This window comes from Ambystoma mexicanum, chromosome 8 (genome assembly GCF_040938575.1).
Source record: "Ambystoma mexicanum isolate Mex_15411 chromosome 8, UKY_AmexF1_1, whole genome shotgun sequence".
Classification (NCBI taxonomy): domain Eukaryota; kingdom Metazoa; phylum Chordata; class Amphibia; order Caudata; family Ambystomatidae; genus Ambystoma; species Ambystoma mexicanum.
The window spans coordinates 1427011012-1427034283 of NC_090929.1; the positions used below are offsets into that span (position 1 = coordinate 1427011012).

At 49.1% G+C, this 23272-nt stretch overlaps 1 protein-coding gene across 2 annotated transcripts in view; it reads left to right on the plus strand.

Annotated features, from left to right (window-relative positions):
- Window positions 1-23272, plus strand: part of MMS19 (MMS19 homolog, cytosolic iron-sulfur assembly component) — a 1998114-nt gene that overhangs the window by 261311 nt on the left and 1713531 nt on the right. For both annotated transcript variants that reach the window (XM_069611573.1, XM_069611574.1), the window contains exon 4: window positions 2296-2381. In XM_069611573.1, coding sequence (XP_069467674.1) covers window positions 2296-2381 — 86 coding nt within the window. The remainder of the gene's footprint in view (window positions 1-2295; window positions 2382-23272) is intronic.

The window sequence follows — 23272 nt, forward strand, 5'->3', positions numbered from 1 at the left end:
CTTGGGTATAGGGGGACTCCTGTTCTGTGAAGGAACTTACTAATCCTCTTTACTATGAGACCCTGATACCCTCATTGTCCCAGGAAGTCCAACCAGAAGAAACTGTTTGCTATTGTAAGATTGCTACTTTTTCTCAACCAACTACTCATTCAGTGAAGACAGCCAGTACAGTACTGGCAAGATTTGGTCCCAAGGAGGCATAAAGAATACCTCTTGGAAGAACTCTGATCCTCTGCTGGGGAAGACCCAGCAACAGAGCATGGAAACGGAGGAAGGACTTGCTAAAGAGAGAAGCCGGCATGAAGCCTGCACAGCCCGGGAAGCTCAAACCTGGGAATGAGAAGGTTGTGCAAAGAAGTTGGTCCTCGGTCGAGGGGACGACGTGGAAACGTTGGAGGAGTGATTCGATAGAGAACCGCCCCACTTGGAATCGGAAGAAGTCAGACGGCGGCGTGAGAATTGGACCGTGTAGTCCATAAACTGCGCTAACCCGACAAGCCAAAGGCTCTGCGGAGCCGCCGACTCGCACAAGAAAGCAGAGAGGGAAATGCTTGGAGCGTTTACTGCGAACGAGTTAGCCTTAAACCCCAGGAAGAACCAGTGACGTGCCTCCATCAAATGCAAGGTAAGAGCGAGAGGATGACCCGGTTGGGGCTTGGGGTGAAGTAAAGATTGCTACGGGAGTAATCTCCCTCACCACAGTAATGGCGGGAATCATAACAAGTAAACAGTGCTCGTCAACATAATTGTGAAGGGTATAGGACGATTTTACTGACGAGAAATTGTCGCAATGACCAAAAGTTCTAAAAATGCTACCGACAAAGGTTCGAACACCAAAAGTTCGAACCTTTGGTGGTAGCATTGTAAAAAATAAAACGGGGGCTGCAGGGCCCTTCTGTTAAAAAAACAAAAAAAAAAAAAAAATTCAAAACGGGGGCTGCAGGGGTGTCCCCTGCATCGCCCTGCTCACTATACTTTTTGGTATAGTGAGCGGGGGCTGCGGGGGACACCCCCGCAACCTTCCGTTAAAAAAAAAAAAGCAAAGGACCCTGTGACGCCGGTTTCCGATCATGGAAGTGAAAGGGAACTGGCGCTGCAGGAACCCAGCCTGAATATGAAGGTAAGTGGGGTTTGTTTATGTTGGGGGTGTGCTGAGGGTGTGGTTGGGGGGGTGTTATGGGTGTGTTGTGTGAGTATGTATGTGTGTTCGCATGAGAAAGGTGGAAACTTTTGGTAGTTCGAATCTTTCTCATGCGAACATTTCAGCCGCAGTAGTTTCATCCGCGGCAAAATCACTTAGATTCATTGTGAAGACCATAAGAAAAGGCGAGTGGTACAGGAGCAGTCGCCCTCGTCAGTGATTGTGAAAACCTTACAGAAACCAAGGGTGCTACAGGACTAACTTCCCTTTTCCCAATAGCAGGAATAACAGTTTGTTGAACCAAGAAACCAGGAGAGAGGGAATATATGAACACTTGAGGACCATTTGGAAAGGCAATGGTCATTGGATATTTGAGGAAGACCAAAGAGGTTCCTTTGAGGAGCTGCAACAGCTTATTGTTACAAGAGAGTATAAGACTTGGTCACCAAGGCTGAGCGAGTCGGGCCAGAAGGGAGCCATTCTCCGAGCCCCTTTTTGTTTTCTTAATTTTGATTAGTGGTAGGGTCAGAAGGTTAGTTTTTGGACAGAAGACGGAGTTTGTGCTATGGACAAACCACCCTGATGATAAGCACCTTTAGTTAGAGTTCAGGTAGTGCAAACCCTTTAGTATAAGAAAAGATGGGTCTTTTTCTTATATTCAATAAAAGCCTTGTATGAAATGCCACCACTTTGTCCAACTCCTTCTTCTGACTTGCCACACAGTCTGTCTGATCAGCTGCATTTAGTTTTTTTTTGTGTTATTTGGGACCGGTCTGGGTTGTCATAGCTGCTCGTATTGCATTCTGGGAGATGGAGTCCAGAAATAGAAAAGAGAAAACCGTGGCCAGCAAGGGTATTGGGAGATGGAGTGGTCCCATTGATAAAATGTGTGGCACATGGGGGACGGAGGACGGGGGGTGGGGGAAGATTGGATTTTTCAGAAACTGCGAAACCCTAACTCCCACTTCACAAATCTGGGGCATGGTGAGTTCTGGCTTTTGTCTTAGTGATGCTTAGGCACCAGATTGTGGAAGGTCCCTTACCTCCCCATGACCGCGCCATGACCCTGTTCCTGTTACAATGTTTTGTTGTAATGTAAGTTGATGCTATGATGACTGTACCATAATTCGATGAAACTGTTTTTTTTGTTGCAGCCGAGGTTTTATTTGTGTTCTATGAGAACAGGCTGAAGGACCATCATTTCATCACTCCCTATGTACTCCAAGGATTAAAGGCACTGGTACTGTATGCTTTTGTTAACGTTATCAGCATCATCTTTTTAGCCGGTTAAGTTTGGTAACAGTCTTATTCAAAGATCCTTGTTCAATGCAATTCAATCCATGAGAATGAGTAATGTGTTTCATTAGATTCCCAGGTCAAAACAATAGGGTCTCATTGCACTCGGCTCCCGAAGGAATGGGATAGAGTTGAATGAACCCGAAACCAAGAATTGAGTCTGCACTGGAGTGCTTGTTTCATAACTGCTTTAGTAGCCTTCCCATCTTTCAGATACCAAGATTTCTTCTGGGCCACCGTATAGGCACAATCCCCTGCATGCTTAAATATATTGGGTGACATGGTCAGAAAACCATGCTACGATCAGGCCACTGCTCTATAGGGGGACAGTGGCAGTTGAGGAGGCCCCAAATTCCTGTCCTTTCCCCAAGTGTCTGTTTGTATTTGAGCATTACCCACGTGTATCGCCCCATGCCTCTTGAAACAAATGCTCGAAAGTTTTTTCTTTTCGTCCAGACCAAGTGTGAACACCCGAATCATATGGGGAGACCAGTAGGGAAAGCACAGCCCACCTGCGCCCCATGCTAACCGTCCCCAAACCAAAAAGGTGATCAGATGGCATACGTGACTGCTGGCACGCAGCGCTGCAGCGAAACCGCAGCAAAGCCTCTACACCACCTGGGATTTACAAAGCCCCACACCGCCAACAAATACTGCATGAACTTGAGCATTACACTGCACAGGCCGACAATGCTACCTCTCAGCTGCCTGCTCGGATATCAGTGGTGTGGCTTAGCATGCTTTTCTTTAAAAAAAAAAAAACACTCTTTATTGGCTTTTAATAAGAACAGCTCAAAAATCAACACAGCCCCCCTGTCCCGCAAAACCTTACCCCCAACACATTAAGTAACTATAATTTCAACAATAAGAGCCCAAACCATCCCCCCGCCCTTCCTCCTCTACCCCCCCCCCTTCCAAAGTCTGAATATGTCCTCCGGGCTTCCACGCCCTCCAATGGCCACAGCATATCGTCCGTTTTCATCCGTAGGTCATTATCACTTGACAGGTCATTTAGCAATTGAGACCAATGGATTGCTACATTTTCATTGCCCCTCTCCGGGTCCATCTCCTGCAAAACCGTTAATGCCGCCAGGCCCCACCTCCGCACATCTTTCCGTCACAGATTAATTGCCGGACCCTGTGGGTACTTCCATGCTATCGCCATTCGGCGCTTAGCCAGTATCAACAATAACCGGCCCATTCCATTTCTTGTTTTGTGCCTTAAACCCCCCCACCCCCCTGGTAACTTCCCCCACAGACAAATCTCTGGACACCGTTACCCACTGGTCTCTAAAAGCTCATTCACACCCTTAAGGACTTCCTCCCAGAACTCAACTATTATCCTGCAGTCCCATACCATGTGCCAAAACCCCGCCTGCGCTATGCCACACCTGCGGCATTCATCTGACAACTCCCCGTTCATTGCGTGGAGCACCACCAGAGTCGCATATGTCCTATGTAAAATATTAAATTGGACCAACTGGAAACGGGCATTCCTTGATGTTTTCCGGACCAATTCCCAGACCTGCGCCCATTCCTCTTCTGGAATTTGAAGTCCCATTTCAACCTCCCACTTCTCCTTAACCCTCAGCTCCCCCTCTGAGTTCCCCTCCCGCAGGGCTTTATAAATCTGCGATATGCGCGCCGTACCCTCCGTCTGCTCCAGCAGAACTCGGAGCACCGGGCAAGACTGCGGCTCCGCTGGAATTCCTGCCCACATCTCCGCTAACCTACGAACCACTGCCCCGTATGCTAAGAAGAGGCCCTGTGGTAGATCAAACTTCTGGCATCATTCCTCGCAGGTAAGTAGTTTCCATCTTCAAAAAGGTCCCCCACCTTCTCACATCCCTTCTCCTGGAGCCTCTGTATGCCTACACTCCCAATCGCCCTACGAAGCTCCTGATCATCCCCCAGGGGAGGTTGCCCTCATACTGCCCTCCAACACCCCTGCCACCCACATACTTCCTCCACGTTTCTCTCACTGCCTCAAATACTACGGTTCTACCCCTGTCCCCCAGTGGGTTCCAAAGCAATTCCACCGGCCTGTAACTCTGCGACGGGTCCCCTATCAGTCCCTTAAGGGCTTCCCCACTAGGGGTGTCACGGTATTAGTTTTATGACGGTACGATAACCTTCTTGCCAAATGACGGTATATCATGGTTATCGCGGTATAGCAGGTGGAGTTAACTAATCTTAACAAATATTTTCTAAAAGGTCATAAATTGTCAGATTTATCATCACAAACAAAACCAGGCACCCAGGGCCAGAATTGGGCTTTTCAACATACTTTCCACTGAAATGCCACCCCTTGCTTCCACCAAACACACGTGTGAAGAGGAGGAGGGGATTGTGGGGGGAGCCCTGCTGCGACTGGCAAAGCAAACTGAATAGCTTTTCTTAAGTGGTCATTTAGGCTTTTAGCTCCCCCATTGGCTACTGGTGAAGATGAACATGTTGCCATCTTGATAACCTGCATGCCACAGATCAATGGAGGCTGATGGTAGTATACGCTTGTGCGCATACGCACACACGCTCTCTTTACTTTACAGCCTTTAGTTTACTTGCGGGCCAAAAGGTGTTCAGTAATCACGGACATGTTACCCTTTGGTATGGCAGCAGGGAATACCCACAGAGCTGAGTGAATTTCGCAGTGTGACTTATTATATGTAAATTCAATGATGGAACCAGGGAAATCCCCCATTGTCATATGTTTAGCAAACAATATCCATTATAAATATATAAATCCCAAAGCCGCCATCCCAAAGTAAACCCTTTTCCTTCTTGGCACTGTATTTATTCTTCCTATTGCTAACATATTGATTTTATGTCAGGCATGTGTGATTTATGGAATGGCATTAAAAACTGCTCCAACTGAAACTACTTGGCAGACGGCACATCCAACAGTGCAAGACCAAGACTGTGCAGCACTTGCTTACTGCAGCCTTTCCAAATCAGATTGAAAAGCACACTTAACGGTATAAACGGTATACCGGTATTAACAATGTGACGGTTATTATTGTTCAATTAAGTGGTTCACGGTATCTTTAACGGTATACCGTTATACCGTTACATCCCTATTCCCCACCCGGTTGGTCCCATACCAGCACTGACTGCAATTGTGCAGCCACAAAATACTGTTCCTCCTCCCTGTACCCCACAACAGCTCCCTAATCTTAACATCCAGCATTCTAAAGAAGACATTTTTGGCCACATATGGTATATTAGTAAAGAAATTAAGCAACCATGGCAGAATCACCATTTTGCATAACGCCACCCTGCCCAACAGAGAAAGGGGAAGAACCTTCCAAAATTGGACCGAGTCCCCTATTTTAGATAATGCCCTCCCTGTGTTGTGTACAAACGTATCCACCATCTCATGGAAAACCCGAATCCCCAAATATTGAAATGACTCAGTCTCCAACTTTATCCCCAACTCCGGCAAATCCCCTGGTGGACAATCCTGTAACCCCCCCACCGGGAACAACACTGACATTCCTGGATTAATGTGGAAACCCGACATACGCCGAAGTTTCGCAGTACCTCTAACAGGTCTGGCAGGTACACTCTAGGGTCGACCACGTACAACAAATAATCGTCTGCGTATAGAGACACTATATGCTTTTGACCTCCCACCTCAATTCCGGCATCTATCATTTCCTGCCGCAAGTATGCCGCCAAAGGCTCCAGGGCCAATGCGAACAAAATTGGGCAGGCTGCACACCCCTGCCGGGTCCCCCTTTCCAATTTCCACGTTTCAGACACCCAGTCGTTAGTCCTCACCATCGCCAGCGGGTTCTTATATAAGAGTGCCAACCACCTACATATGTGTTCCCCGAACCCAAACTCCCGCAACATCCTGAACAGCCATCTCTACTCCAAGGAGTCGAATGCCTTCATGGCGTCGAACGAAGCTATTGCCATCTCCCGTGTCTGTGATTTCACTAGATCCATGATATGATGCAAACGGGAGATGTTACCAGATGTGTTCCTTCCCCCGATGAACCCGCATTGATCTGCATGGACCAAACCCGGCCCCACCCTCGCAAGCCTGGCCGACAGATCTTCCCCAAGATTTTCCCATCCACGTTCAACAGGCAGATGGGCCAATATGCTGCGCAATCCCTCGGGTCCTTTCCCTCTTTGAGAATCACTGTGATCGCTGCCTCCGTCATTGCCTCTGGGAGGCAACCCTTCTGAAAAGCCTCCTCATACACCTTTTGGAGCTGCGGCACCAGGAGGTTAGCAAACACTGCATAAAACTCTACCGGGAACCCGTCACTACCTGGCGCTGTGCCTCTTCTCATTGTACGGATCGCCCAGCGAATGTCCCCCTCCCCAATCGTGGCCTCCAATTGTTCCTGTTGGTCCTTCCCAAGTTTTGGCAACCTCAATGACTCCAAAAGATCCTCTACCTCCACCTCCACGTATCCTCCCTCACTTGTGTACAACTCCTTATAAAATGCCAAAAAAGCTTCATTGATCTCCCTCTGGGCTCCCACTACCTCCCCCGTGCTTAACCTAAGTTGGGTGTTGACTCGCTCCGGATGTTCTCTACCTATCAACCAAGCCAACAGTTTACCCACCCTGTCCCCTTCCCCATGCAGCCTAATGTCCCGCCTACTGCTGTCAGAGTGACAGCTCTGCCAGGGTACCCTGATAAAGCTCCCGCGCCAAAGTCTCCCCCACCTCCACGCCCCTTGCCATCTTCCTGTCTAGTTCAGCCACTTGAGCCTCCGTACGGCGTAGCTTATCCAGAAGCCGCTTATGCATCCCTACCGTCATAGACAAACCTGTCCCTCTCATGGTCGCCTTGAAGGCCTCCCAAAGTACTCCCCTAGACTCCACCGAACCCTCGTTCAGCTCGAAATACATTTGAATCCCTTCTCTGAGCTCACCTAGAAATGCCCCATCACGCAACGCCTCCCTTTGCAACCGCCGCAGGGGCCTCTAATCGGCCCCGAACAACGTAGCCACCAAGGGGGAGTGGTCCGATAGTCCGCCCCAGATACATCGTCTCGCCAAATAACCGACACTGCTCCCTTCCTGTTACAATATAATCCAACCGTAAATAGGAACCGTGCACACCAGAGTAATAAGAGTACCCTCTTTCCTCCCCGTGCTTCTCCCTCCACACCTCTACCAAATCGTGTTCCTGCATTATCCCACGAAGACTGCGCGTCATATACCTCTAGAAACCTCCCTACTTCCAGACCCACCTAGCCCCTCGTCCAGGTGACAATTAAAATCTCCCCCCAAAATTATCATGTTCCCCTATACACCCCCATCATACGAAGCACCGAGGGAAAATATTCCTCGTCGTCCACAGTCGGCGCATATGAATTAACCAAGCAAACTGACCTACCCTCCCATAAGCACTGCGCAAGTACCGTTCTACCCACCTCATCCTTTGATACCACCTCCACCTTCAATGGTACCCCCCCCTAGCCACTCAAATAAGCACACCCCTAGCTTGGGTTGAATGTCATACCAGTTACTTGCCCTCCCCACATTTTCCCCAGTTTCCCCAGCATCTCTGCCCCGCATGATTCTCCTGTATCAAGGCCACCTGTATCCCCTGCCGCTTCAGGAATTCCCCCACTCTACGCCTTTTCTGGTAGCTCCCCAGCCCCCGAACATTCCATGTCCCAATTTTCAGACTCCCCAGCCTACCCATTTAAGAGGTTAGTGTCTTCACTCAAGTTACCCCATCATCTCTCCCAGCACCTTTTTAATACTCACACCCACCTCCGCCGCTATCCCTGCAACATACCTGATTGCTGCTGTGCCAAACCTCCCATCTCCTCCATATACCCAGTCCCCACCCACCCGTGCCTGACCCCAACCTGGCATCCAAACGCCCAACCCTCCCCCCATTCTCCCCTCCCCTGACCCCCACGGCCCCTGACCCCTCCCCACGACCCCCTAACCCCCCCCCCCTCCAGTTTCACCCCCCCCTAACCACTATAGAAGAGCCCACTACCCTGGGGGCCCATCGTGATATGGAAACAAGGCAACAACCATACACGTAAATATGCGCCAGACACAAGGTTCAAATTCCCAATGCTAGGGTTTATTGCAAGCAAAAATAGTCCCAATTGGCCAATTCTGGTCTCACGCCCCACAACGTGAGTTTCCAAGACCTCGAGGGACGCAAGAGAGCGAATTACGTACATCTGTTACATATATACACGGGATGACGATGGACATTTCCGACGGGTATGACAATTATGACACTTTCGATGTCTATTCTAGTAACAATGTGCAATTTAGAAAGTGCGGAGGCATCTTTTAGTTGTTGAACAGAACACAGTGGTTCTGTTCTTGGAAGCAAACTGCACACGGGGGAAGAGCCACATTCCATGCTTTGCTATCTATGAGGTGCTATTCGTGTCCTGGGAGCCGACACGCTCTACAGGATTTTGCGAAGGGGGGCCGTAAGAAGAGCATAATTCAAGCCTTTAGCTGTTTTATTCTAACATATTCTACCATCGTACGAGACTGACTGGCAGCTGTGAAGTGATTAAATGCTCTGCAGCTCTCCCCCAAGGCTACAGAGAGGGAGTGTGGGCATTCCTTTCTGGGCTACTCATGAGGAGTTTTCAACGAACTCCTCAGTCCCGCGACCTTGCTCTTTCATATTCAGACAACCATGTTAACAGTTGAGCAGAGTAAGCAGAATCCGCAAGAATTGCAAGCTGCAAAGCAGTTTTAGACAGAAAGCAATGAGCAATGGTTTACAAGCAAAATGGCGATTCTTGCTACGTTTAAAATGGCCGCTTGTTGGTCAAGCATAGCAGTCTATATTTCTATAATTCGGTGCATAAAACGGTTGACCTACGGCCATCAAGTTACGTCTGTCATTCAAATGAAGGGTATTCACTTTTCCAGATTGACACCTCCTCCCTCTCTGGTATTCCAACCAGACGGATGTTACAACGTCTAGAACGCCCCTCTGCATCTTCCGCTCTGGCTTCAAGCACTCTGGTCGCTCCCACCAGGCCCGCCACCTGGTTTTTGAGCTTCTGGACCTCGTCTTCCACCATGCTGACCCTCTGCTCCACTTCCGTCACTCTTTCACACACTTTACGAAGGTCTGCCCTCACCAGAGATGCGTCCACTCCCACCTTTTTGATGCTCTCCTGGAGGGTGGTCCTGGAGACCTGTAGCGCCTTCATTAGTGAGTCCAAAGTTAATACATTTGCCAGGTCCCTCCCCTGCCTGGTGCCCATGCCCATCTTTCCTGTGTCCTCTGTCTTTCAACTCTGCATACTTTTCCATCTGCTGCTGGTTTTTACCCATGGCGAATTCGGCGGCTGACCTCACCCTTCGGTCGCCGGGTCCTCAGCACAACACTGAAATCCCAAGATCAGTACTCACAGCCACCCCTTATGCCACCAGCGAGGCCCACTCCAAAGCAGACCAGCTCCTGCTGGTGTCACAGCACAGCACTTTAGGCCCTCACCAAGATGCACTCTCTAAGGTCCGGTGTTACTTGTCCTAGAGGGGCCGCCAGGAGGTAAACTCCCCGCTCAAGTTCCCTTTGGGGGCACCTGTTGCAGACTTCAGTAGTGGGCCACCTGGCTACCCCTCAGTCCAGGCCTCTCAACTCCTCCAACCCGAATGCAGGGGTCTTCGGGCCCCTTCCTCACCGCTCTCCCTGCTCTGTAGCCACAGGGGAGCCTCTGCCACTCTGGACCTGGTGACACTGTGTCAAATAACCCTCAAAGTCCAACATGGGGTGCCGATCACCCCCTCTCACCTGCACTGCATCCACACCACCTGAGGAGTCCTGGGGGGGCCACACCTGAACCCCCCCACTTGCCACAGACTGGAAGCTTCCACCAGAGGACACCAGCCAGGGGCCGCGTCCCCTCCAACCCGACTCGCACATCAGGTCCTCCCCAGCCCCTCCACCGTATCCAATAGTGAATCTCACTCTCCTCGGCCCCTGCCGCGGGACCACACCGCAGCCCACAGGCTGCCGCCGGCCCCCAGCCCAGAGGGGCAAGCCAACTCCACTCCAGAGGAGGGGCGGGCCCGACCGCTCCAACAGTCCCAGGCAGCAGACTCTCCTCGCCCGTCAACTCCTCCTTAGCCCCTTCAGTCCTTCCGCCGCGTGCCTTCTTTCACTCAGCCTCTGCCGCAGGGCCGCCCGCGGGCCGCCGCCGATCCCCTGCCCAGAGGGGGTGGGCTGGTCAGGTCCGCTCTGGAAGAGGGGCAGGCCCGGCCGCACCAACAGTCCCAGATGGCGGACTCTCCTCCTCGCTGCCTCCCTCCTTCCACTCGGGCTCAGTCTCTCGCCAGGGGGGCAGAGGGGTGTCCCCCAGCCCTCCGCCGCACACCGACTCTGCCGCTCCCCGGTTCCTCCGACCCGTGGGAGCAGGACTGCCGTCCCCGTGCGTCTCTTCCACCAGCAGCGGGTATGGCCCTCAAATGTCCAGGCACCTGGCGAGCTGCCTCACAGCCACAGTCCGCCACCGGGGCCATCTTGCTCACGCTTTTTCCAGTGGGCCACCAAGACTTCACCACGGTACAAGTCCGGTCCTCCAGCGTGTCCACTGTCCAGATTAGAACCAGTGGCTCCCGGTAGGTCCAGCTTCCTTCCCCTGCACCACTATCACCATTCATGGGGGTTATTCATCAGGATTTCGACAGGATTCCTTCGGTGGCCTGGGAGATCCGTAGGTTTACCTGCTCATCACTCGGCAGTTGGCCACACCCCCTGGCTTAGCATGCTTTTTGAACGTTTTCCTGTATGTAACACCTCTTGGACAGGGTATACCGAGCAAGATTGGCCATGCTCGGACAACTAATCCGAGGATGGGGATGGGGGGGTAAGAAAGACCCCGGAACACAGGAAGATGTGGGTTGTTCAGCTAAGAAGAGGAGGTGGCTGACCAAGAGACCAGTAGGAGAAAGGACGGTGGACTGAAGTATGGAGGTGATTTTTGGAACAAGTGAGGTATTGGTGGGTGCGAGCAAGTGGCACAGAGTGTTAGTATACATATAAGATTACTGAATAAGATTGTTAGTGTAGGAAGTGGCTGTGACAGTGAAAGGTGTGACTGGGGAGAAGGTGGGGTAGGGGTGGGGGTAGTAGTATGAAGAAGTGGGAGTAGAAGTAGTTGTAATGTGGTGAATGAAGTTGTAGTATGAAGGAGGGAGTAAAAGAGTGGAAGAGGGAGTAGTAATATCGAAGGATCGAGGCAGTAGTAAAAGGAGTGAGCAATATCAGGAACATAGGATGAAGACGGAAGGAGTGAAGGTGGTGGAAGTTGGGAATAAGAAAGTGCAGAGAGAGGAGAAAAGGACACAGAGGCAGGGACCGGAACATCAGGGCATGAAATGAAGGCTGCATCATGCAGTGTCTGACTGGCAAATCCCCAAATCCTCTGTTAGACACTAACCAACTGGTAGTGAAGGGATAGCCTAGAATTTCCCTGACCAAGTCTAGCTAGAGAAGGCTTTTGCCTTTAGGTGTCCCAATCAACCAGTCTAGCGATTTAGACAGTAGGAGACACTATTCTCTAGTTATTAATCATGGGATCACAAAGGCATGGGGTAGGATGAAAAATGTTGTTTCAAGATGGGGGGGAGAGGGGAAGGCCTTAGCGCCCCACTGAAATCATTAATAAAACCCCTTTAACCAGCTTTGGGGTTGGAGTGTTCAATACATCTGTGGCAATTGCCACATGCAGAAACAAATTCAGCTATTGTTTTTCTTATGACTGCTAATGCAGCACTTGTTCATAAGGTTACTATTCCCTCTGCATAGATCTCAGGAGTATATTGTCATGACCTCCATGCAGGACTAGACCTTCCCCTACATTAAATACTTAAACATAAAATAGTTCCAGCTGAATGAGTATGTAAATGCGTGTATGTATATCATGTAATTAGATTTGTGTTGGCAACTCTGGTTACGTTGAATGTTATTAAATGCAAAAATGCAGTTGGCTAACCTTGGTTACTTATGTACTCACAAGGGGGGCCTGTGTCATGAGGGTATATAACAGTATTTTGTAACACAAGGACATAGGCTACCCCACCTGTATGGCACTTGCCGGTAGTGTGATATCGCAGTAAAGACTATGGCATTGGTCTTTGCATAAAACAGAGTACACCAATATGCATTCTTATATGTGACAATTTATTTTTCAATTAATGATTTTTTAAAACCAGCCGATACGGGATCTGTATCTGTCACCAATATTCAGCTCCTTTTTCAGGGAGAATTACATACAAAAGCCATAATATTGTATCTTCATATGACTAACAATTTGTAGTGCTAATAACTTGTGAGGGTTAGTATCCAAAGTGACTTATGATGTGGTTTAGCTACATAACGCATCTATCTAGTCAACACTTCAGGTGTTTCTGGCACGAGCGAGGTAGTTGGCTGTGCTGGTGCCGTCTTCAGGACTTGGCAAGGGAGCGTTATGTGTTATGTAGCTTAACCACATCATAAGTCACTTTGTATACTAACCCTCGCTGAATATTGATGACCTAGATACAGCAGCCCATATAGGCTGTTTTTAAAAAATCATTAATTGAAAAATAAATTGTCACATATAAGAATGCATATTGGTGTACTCTGTTTTATGCAAAGACCAATGCCATAGTCTTTACTGCGATATCACACTACCGGCAAGTGCCATACAGGTGGGGTAGCCTATGTCCTTGTGTTACAAAATAACCTTGGTTACTGTCAATGAACCAATTTGGCAGGCCAGTGATCTTGCCAAATACGGATGCCAAACTTTGCAGTTTCATGCACATGCTCATACCAAAAACATTGCTGGAAAAAACCTGCAGTTTGCGTACAGCTTTTCATGGATTGTCCACTTCGATTATTGAAACACGCTTTCATCTGAGCCTTGGTGCATTTGGCAAAATAATTCCAAAATGTTAATCAGCCAAACTTGAGAGATTCTTTTTGTATGCCTAAGAAATGTTTCAAATGGATTGTGTCCTCCCACGTATTCCTCATCTTAGATATATCCTTACCTTTAGGTTTCGCCTCGGAAATTTTTTTCTATTTCACCAGCAGAGGGCGCTACACTCGAGGTTGCGGCGTCTATGTACCTCGGCGGCATCCGTCGAAAATAGACGTCATCCCTCGTATAAGAGCCTCGAACGCGCCCGTTGGCCTCAGTTGCGATTTTCTGTTAGCTTTGCTTCGGATCGATTAAAACCGCCCTTCAGTATTTCGTGACAAAAAGCGGTGTCGTCGTCTTCGAACCCTTCCACGCCAAAGACGGGCTTTAAAAAAATGCCTAGGATGTGGAAAGAAAATGTCTTTGACGGATCCACATAAGAACTGTCTATGGTGCCTCGGCCCCGACCACCGAACGGAAGACTGTGGTTCGTGCCAGTCGATGACCCACAAAGCCCTAAAAGAGCATATAGGTAAACTGGCGATGGGGGAGGGTTTATCGAAGCCTACTTTAAAAAAGAAAGACTCGGCCGAGTCTTCGAAATCTCATTGTAAAAGACATTCGAGAAGTAGATTAAGAAGGCGAAGAAAAGATGGCATCGATCTCCTTCATCCTCTTCGACATCTTCGGAAGAGGTTATAACCTGCCCATCCAAACATGACTCTCCTAGACAATGGGAAGCCTTTCGAGTATCCATGTTAAAAATGTTTGAGAACGCGGCCCAGACCCCCTTAAAAGTAGCTAAAGAAGACCATGCTCCTGCTCACGAAAAAGGTGACAGAGGAAGGTCCAAAACAAGAAAGGCTCATAAAAAGACGTCGAGAACTTCATTGAGAGATTCTTCTCGATCACCTCGTAAGACAGATCCTTCGGTGCATAAATCAAAGGCAGAGGGAAACAAAATGGCATCGAAAGATCATATGCCATCAAAGTCGACGCCGTCGAAGACTTCGAAGCTCCTCGAGTCGACAACTCACTCGAAGGAAGCTACGTCGAGCTCGCGCTCGAAGACCACGAAGTTTTCTTCGACGGTTTCCACGGCTTCCTCGACAATTACGTCGATCGTCGAAAGTTCCCTCAATATCGAAGGAAGTGATTAAGACTTTGGCACCATCAACGCTTACGTTGACGCCCAAACCTCGAAATGCCTGAAAAGGTTTTTCAACCTGAGAGTCGACATGAGTTTTTCAGGACCATGTCATCCATATATGAGGGAGATTCATCAGAACAAGAGGAAGTAACCTCTGCTGGTGTTATATGGTACAAGATCTGTCCCAGAGGAATTAATTGATCCTCAAGCAAGAATTAAAGATGTGCAAGAATGTTTGCAAACAGCAAGTATCCTGGATACTTCTCCAGAGTATGAATTTGACAAACCAGACCCATCAGAACAAGTGGATACGAGTTATAGAAGACTCATGGGCAGAGTTACAGAATTTATGGGGTGGGGTAGGAGTTCACCAATCAATCATGATGATGACATGACAGATGCATTATCTCGAACACCCCAACAAGACCCCATTTTACCCTTTCACATGGCATTACAAAGAAGGGTTAGTTCTGCATGGGAACATCCTGAAGCCATAGGGGCTGTGAATAGAAGGTTTGTGGCAAAGTATAGACCTTGTACATCTGATCCGGAATACCTCAGTAAACATCAATCTCCGGAAAGCTTAGTAGTACAGGCAGCTACTTCCACAAAAAACGCTGCATAACCTACAATCCCTCCAGATAGGGACGATAAAAAAGTGGATGCATGGTCCAGGAGAATCTTTACATCGGGTAGTATGGCTCTGAAGTCTACTAATGTAACCTGTACTTTAGCAAGGTTCTCTTATACCCTGTGGGACTGTATGTCAGCGGCAGCTGAACACATCCCAGAAGGCGAAGAACGTGATGGCTTTCTAGCAATTATAAGGGATGTAAAGGAGGCTTCGGGAGATTGCCTTCAATCAGGACTGGACACAGCTGACAGTATCAGCAGGTCCATGGCGACTAGCACAGTTCTACGCAGATTTGCCTGGCTAAGAAAATCTGGGTTTGCTCCTGATGTGCAATCCAGACTTTTTAATATGCCCTTTGATGACTCGAGGTTGTTCGGTAGCAAGGCAGATGAAAGTTTGGAGAAGCTGCAGACCTCCGAAGCGGCAGCAAAATCTCTAAGTGCCGCGATAAGACAACCTCAGCAACGCCCCTACACAGGCTCATCTTCCTGGAGGGGTCGTCCTTTTCGCTATTATTCCTCAATCGGAAAAGGAAGAGGGCAGGTCAATCAGAGGTCAAAAAAAATTTCCTCGGGGAAGAGGAAAAGGTGCTAGATCAGCCCCAGCAACGGCATCTGTACCATCAGCTGCTGCTGCAGCTGCCGCAAAACCACTCTGAGGTTTTGACCCACAAGACCCCGGTGGGAGGCAGGATCTCACAGCACCTGAAAGAATGGCGGGGCATTACTTCAGATGCTTGGGCACTGGAAACAGTATCACTAGGTTATTGCCTTCCTTTTCTAAAGAAACCTCAGAATCATCCTCCGGAATACAACTCTGCCAAGCATCCGGATCCGCTCCTGTTGCAGGAAGTTTTAACTCTGCTACAGAAAGGTGCAATAGAACATGTACCTGTAGCGGAGAGGAACAAGGGTTGGTATTCCCCATACTTCATTATTCCAAAGAAAGACGGAGGACTGAGACCCATCTTGGACTTGAGAAACTTGAACAAGTTCCTAAGGAAGGACAAATTCAAGATGGTCACACTTTTTCAGATCTTTCAGGCTCTCCAACTACAGGACTGGTTGGTATCATTGGACCTTCAGGATGCTTATTTTCATTTGCCAATCCATCTCAAGCACAGAGTACCTGAGGTTCGCGATTGGCAATTCTCACTATCAGTTTCGAGTTCTGCCATTCGGGTTGACCTCTGCCCCAAGAGTTTTCACCAAGTTGATGGCTGTGGTGACAGCGAGTCTCAGAAGAGGGGGGATTCATGTCTACCCCTATCTGGACGATTGGATGATCAGAGTACGTTCTCCAGAACAAGCCCTGGATCACCTGTCCAAGACTTGTCACTTCCTTCACAAACTAGGTTTTTCTCTTGATTTAAAAAAAATCAAACATGATTCCATCACAGAAGCTCCAATTTATAGAAGCAGTCCTGGATACCTGTTCGGGCAAAGTCTCGCCTCCCGAAAGAGAGAGCTCACCACATTCTGCAGATGGTGACAGATGGTGACAGATGGTGACGATTTTCTCAGGTTGCTCGGTCTGATGGCATCCTGCATTTTCCTGGTGCCAGAAGCCAGATTGAGAATGAGATCTCTTCAATGGGCTCTCAGAACTCAATGGTCCCAGTTCTCAGGGGAAATGTCAGATCTACTGCAGGTCCCAGCCCAAGTAGCACAGGATCTATAATGGTGGGCTTGCAGACATCATCCTCAGAGGAGAATCTTTTTGGCAACCATGGCCAGCGATAACCGTAGTGACAGACGCCTCACTCACGGGGTGGGGAGCCCACATCAACAACCTGACAATCAGCGGACGTTGGTCTCCATCGGAGTCCAAACTACATCTCAATCTTCTGGAGTTGATGGCAATCAGACTAGCGGTGTAGGCCTTTCTGCCCTCTGTACGGGGAAAGAATGTTCTGATAATGACGGACAATACAGTGGCCATGTACCACCTCAACAAGAGAGGAGGAGTAGGGTCACTACCGTTGTGCAGAGAGGCGATGCAACTTTGGTTCTGGGCAATACGAGAAGGGATCTCTCTATCGGCAATTCATCTAGCTGGAGAGCGAAACACAACAGCGGACGCTCTGAGCAGGCAGAGCACAGTCTCTCACGAGTGGGAGATAGCTCAGGAAGTCATTCAAGAGATCTTCGCCATTTGTGGAACCCCTCAAGTAGATCTGTTCGCGACCGGGGTGAACCGGAAGTGCAAACTGTACTGCTCAAGGGAATTTTCCCCCGAGAGGAGCTCTGGGGGACGCGTTCGTGGTGGAATGGGAGTTCCAACTACTGTACGCGTTTCCTCCAATCCCTGTGATCCCTCAAGTAATGAGGAGGTTGAGAAAGTTCGGGAAAACCATGATCCTAATTGCTCCGGCTTTGGCCAGGAGAACGTGGTACCCGGACCTACTCGACATGTCCATCTGCCTTCCAATACGTCTTCCAAGAAGAGGGGATCTTCTCTAGCGACAGGAAGGCTTCTGAAAGGCTGAGATACAAGGATTGGGACCTTCCGGATGACGTGATGGAGATTTTGCTTTCGACCAGAAGGCCAGCAACTAAGTCTCTGTATCGGTGTCGTTGGAACAAGTTCAGTAGCTGGTGCAGAGAAAAGAATGTGGACCCTTTTCAGTGTAATATCCCCACAATTCTATCTTTTATGTTACATTTGGCCAATATGGGGCTCCAGGTTGGGACAATAAAGGGATATTTAGCAGCGCTATCCATCTTTAAGCGCTCTTCTGAAGAAGAATCTTACTTTAAAATACCCTTGATAATTCAATTTCCCCCAGTACCTTTCCAGGTTCCGGTGTGGGATCTAAATCTAGTTTTAAAATTTCTCACATGTATTCCATTTGAGCCTTTACATTCTTGCCCGCTAAGGATCCTTACGTTAAAAACAATACTTCTTGTAGCATTGACATTAGCCCGCAGGGAAAGTGAGTTGCAGGCGCTTTCGAGCGGACCTCCTCACGCCATCTTTTATAAGGTAGTTCTTAGGGTTAAACCTTCTTTTCTGCTAAAAATTGTTTCGGATTTTCATCTGTCACAAAAGATAATTTTGCCTACGTTTTATCCTCCCCCTCATACAAGCAAGGAAGAGGAAAGACTTCATAGACTAGATCCCAGGAGAGCTCTTAGTTTTTACATCTATAGATTTGCAAAGATTCGCCAGTGTGATCAACTTTTCGTGGGATACACTGGACGTAAACTGGGCCTTCCGGTAACAAAGCAAACTTTATCCAGATGGATAATCTTGGGCATAACAGAATGTTATAGATTGGCAGGAAAAGAACCACCTGATGGACTAAAAGCTCATTCGACCAGGGGCATGGCAACTTCTACAGCATTAAAAAGGGGTGTCCCTGTGCAAGATATTTGTGCAGCAGCCATAGGGTCATCTATGCACACCTTTATAAAACATTATGCATTGGACTCGACTTCTTCTCAAGGAGGTCTGTTTGCAAAATCTGTACTACATTCTGTACATGATTAAAAAAGGATACTGTACGCCCACCTCCGAGACAAAACTGCTTTGGGAGTTTATCTAAGATGAGGAATACGTGGGAGGACACAATCCATTCAAAGAACAAGTTACTTACCAACTGTAACGTTCTTTCGATTAGATGTTCGTCCCACGTATTCCTCATCGAACCCTCCCATCCTAACCCCACAGTAAAGTTTACGTGTATTACACTGTAAACTCTTTTAGGGCTTGGGTCAACGGAGACATACCTTAAACGAAGTAAGATCCATGGACTATATTATACGAAAAAACAGAACTGAGGCCAACGGGCGCGCTCGAGGCTCTTATACGAGGGATGACGTCGATACTCGACGGATGCCGCCGAGGGACATAATCGCTGCAACCTCGAGTGGAGCGCCCTCTGCTGGAGAAAGAAAAATTTCTAAGGTGAAACCTAAAGATAAGGATATATCTAAGATGAGGAATACGTGGGAGGAACATCCAATCGAAAGAACGTTACAGTTGGTAAGTAACTTGTTCTTCGAAGGGATTGTGTCCTCCGACTTATTCCTTATCTTAGATATCTCTTTCCAGCTTTGCTGGCCTCGGAAAATTTTTCTCTAGAGGGCGCTGCGCGTCGACGTCCGCCGAGTCGATGTCCCTCGACAGCCGCCGTATCGACGTCAACATCATCCTGCCTATAAAGGCCGCGCGCAGCGTCCGTTGCTCAGTTCCGTTTTTCCGCGCTTACTCAGTGCCTCGGAATATCGTTGCTCAGGTTCGTAGAGAATTTATCCTATTTCCTCGAGATATTCGATCTATACTCTATGGCTTCCTCGTCGGAACAGACGACCCCTCGGTCCGGCTTCAAAAAATCCCGAGACTGTGGGAAAAAGATGTCGCTGACTGACCCTCAGAGTTTGTCTGTGGTGTTTGGGAGCTGAACACCATTGTTCGGAGTGCGAGGACTGTATGTCCATGACAGCTAAGGCCCTGAAGGAGCGTAGAGGGAAGCTGGAAAAAGGTAAGACTTCAAAAGCTTCTTCTTCCTCGACAAAGTCGAGACCTTCGTCTCCTCGTCACCATTCACGCTCCAGGTCTCGGAGTGGGTCCCATCACTCCTCGAGATCGAAGCACTCGAAGAGGAGACATCGAAGATCCCCTTCTCCGTCCTCCTCTTCCTCTGTTTCTCCTAAGAGAATCCCTTGCCCCACGAAACATAGTTCCCGGGCTGAATGGGAGGAATTCTGCAAAAATATGAGCGTCTTCGAGAAAGCGGCCTCGACCCCCTCGAAGACTGCCGAGAGCGATGCTCTGGTCGAAAGACCCGAAGGTCAAAAACGCCGCGAGTCGCAGTACCCGGCGAAGGAAGCTTCTCGAGCGCGTCACAAACCCTCGAGTAAAGCTATGACCTCGAAATCTTCTTCGAAGGTTCCGTCGACGCCGAGGTCGGTGTCTTCGACGCCGTTGTCGAAGGGACCTTCGACACACGGGTCTGTCGACTCGACGCCATCTTCGACACCGGCGTCGACGCCAAGGAAAGTCACGGTTGCAGCGCACCCAGTGGCTATCCCCAGGTCCTCGATGGCGTTGAGATTGTCGACTTCCTCGAGCAGAATCCCAATTCTTTCGAGGACCTCGAGGCCTCCTCCTTTGTTTTCGACGCCACGCTCGAAGCCTTCGACGACATCGACGTTTTCGAGGCCGATTACAACAAGTTTGGCACCCTCTGCCTTGGAGATGGGTTTCACACCCTTTGTGAGTTCAGACCAATTGAGAACTATGTCCTCAATTATGGAAGTGGGAGAACTATCTGACCAAGAAGAGAAATTTGAGTTACAGGGACCTGCAACCCCAGTTCAAGAGGAGTTATCCTCAGAAGAACGCAGGTTATGATATGATATGGTATTTGTAACGCGCCTATACACAAGTGTTTCAAGGCGCGACGAGGCAGGGAGGGGGGGAAACAAGGGGAAGACAGACAAACGATCCTACTAGGCCAGGTGTCATTCAGATCGCGCAAGTGCAGAGGTAAGGGGAAAAAGGAGAAAGTGCAAGGGGAGGAGGTGGGGGGGAAAGTGCAGTACAAGGTAATTAGCGTAAAAAAAAAAATGAATAAGAGGGCCAGCTGGTGGCAAGTGCAAGGTAAGTGCAGAGCAAGTGCTGGGAAGGGGGCTGTAGGGATACAGTGACAGACCCACAGTGCAGGGGGAGCCAGGGAGGCAGTGCAAGTGGAGAGTGGCTGGGCCCTGGACCGAGGTCGCTGAGAGTGGCCCAGATGCAGGTTTAGTGCAGAATTCAGTGGAGTTAAGCAGGTTTAGCAGGGGAGAGGGAGAGAGAAGGCAGAAGCGAAGAGGAAGGTTTTGAGGTGCTTCCGGAACCGGAGATGGTTCTCCTCAAGTTTCAGGGAGGCAGGAAGGCTGTTCCAGAGGGAGGCCCCTGCTGCGGAGAGAGATCTACCCCCAGCTCGTTGCTTCGAGAAGCGGCTGACCATGAGGGAGTTGGAGACGGATGAGCGAAGGACTCGTGAAGGAAGATATTTAGGAAGAGAGAGTTGAAGGTATTTAGGCCCCAGGCCCCAGAAGGCCTTGTGGACAATGCAGAGGGTTTTAAACTTAATCCTCGCAGCCACTGGGAGCCAGTGTAGAGATTTCAGTCCTGGAGAGATACGGTCCCTGGGCTTGAGGCCAAGGACAAGTCTCGCAGTTCTGTTCTGGATAAGTTAAAGGATCTCCATGATTCCTTACATGAGGCAAGTGGGTTAGACACTTCCCCTGAGGTGGAGTTCGCTAGGCCAGACCCGGGGGAGCATGCTGAAACCCCCTATAGAGCCTTAATGGCCAGGATCACAGAATTTATGGGGTGGTCAACACCTTCACAGGCTTTCCAACAAGATAACCTCATGGATATTCTTGATAAAGGTCCACAGGAGGATCCTGTAGTGCCTTTTCATAAAGCTCTTCAAAGGAAAATCATGACGAACTGGGAAACACCAGATGTCGCCCCGGCAGTAAATAAAAAACTGTCTACTAAATACAGGGTATCTTCTGCAGACCCGGAGTTTTTGTCAAAACACCCATCCCCAGAAAGTCTGGTGGTACAGGCAGCATCTTCTACTGACATCAAGACTGCTTACCCTACCGTCCCACAGGACAGGGACGATAAGAAATATGATGCCATGGCAAAGAAAGTTTTTTCGGCATGTAGCATGGCGTTAAAATCTATTCATGCTACTTGCACCCTTGCTAGATTCAGCCATACACTTTGGGAGTGTCTTCTACAGCGGCTGACTGCATCCCAGAGGGAGAAGAAAGGGAGGCGTTCCTAAATATCGTACAGGACGGTAAAGACGCTATTTGCGATTCCATCCAGACGGGCAGATGGGAAAAAGGCGGATGACAGTTTAGAAAAACTGCAAACATCAAAGGCAGCAGCAAAATCCCTAGGCGCTGCAATCCGTCAGACACCTTTTCGTCCCACAGGAACCTCTGCGAGAGGCAAGTCCTTTCGCTTCTACTCCGCATTCGGAAGAGGTAGAGGACGACCGGCTCAAAGGGGACAAAGAAGAACTACCCGAGGTGGACGGGGTAGATATTCAAAAGCCGCAGCAACAGCAGGTGCCTCTTTACCATCGGCATCTGCATCAGCCGCCCCAAAACCACTCTGAGGACTTCCCTCACAAGACACCTGTAGGAGGCAGGTTAACTCAACATCTGGCGGAATGGCAGGCTATCGCGTCAGATGCTTGGGCATTGGAGACAGTTGCACAAGGTTACTGCCTGCCTCTCCTACGCATACCTCAGTCATCCACCGGGGAACAGCTCTCAAAAAGACCAGATCTGCTCCTCTTGCAGGAAATTTTAGACCTGCTAGAGAAAGGTGCCATAGAACCGGTACCGGTAGCGGACAGGAACAAGGGCTGGTACTCCCCTTACTTTCTCTTTCCAAAGAAAGACGGAGGACTGAGACCCATCTTGGACTGGGGGGATTGAACAAATTCCTCAGGAAAGACAAATTCAAGATGGTAACTTTCTCAGATCCTTCAGGCCCTTCAGTTCCAGGACTGGTTGGTATCTCTGTACCTTCAGGACGCTTATTTCCATGTGCCTATCCATCTCAAACACAGGAAATACCTGAGGTTCGCAATTGGCAACTCTCATTATCAATTTCGAGTGCTGCCATTTGGGCTGACCTCCGCCCCGAGGGTCTTCACCAAGTTAATGTCGGTAGTGGCTGCAAGTCTAAGGAGGGAAGGGATTCACGTCTACCCCTACCTGGATGATTGGTTGATCAGGGCTGTATCTTCGGAACAAGCTCAGATCCAGCTAAATCACGTTTGCCACTCCCTTCACAGACTGGGCTTCTCCCTCAATTTAAAGAAGTCACAAATGATACCATCGCAGAGACTCCAGTTCATCGGAGCGATCCTGGACACTTCCCTGGGAAAAGCCTCGCCACCAGAGGTGAGGGCTCAAGATATTCTACAGATGGTTACCAAGTTCCAAAATGCCCAACGTCTCCCAGCCTTCGACTTTTTGAGGTTGCTAGGCCTCATGGCATCCTGCATTTTCCTAGTGCCAGAGGCTCGCCTGAGAATGAGATCCCTCCAGTGGGCACTGAGAACTCAGTGGTCACAATTCTCAGGAAGAATGACAGATCTTCTTCAGGTTCCCGACAGGGTAGCTCGAGACCTTCAGTGGTGGGCCTGTCAG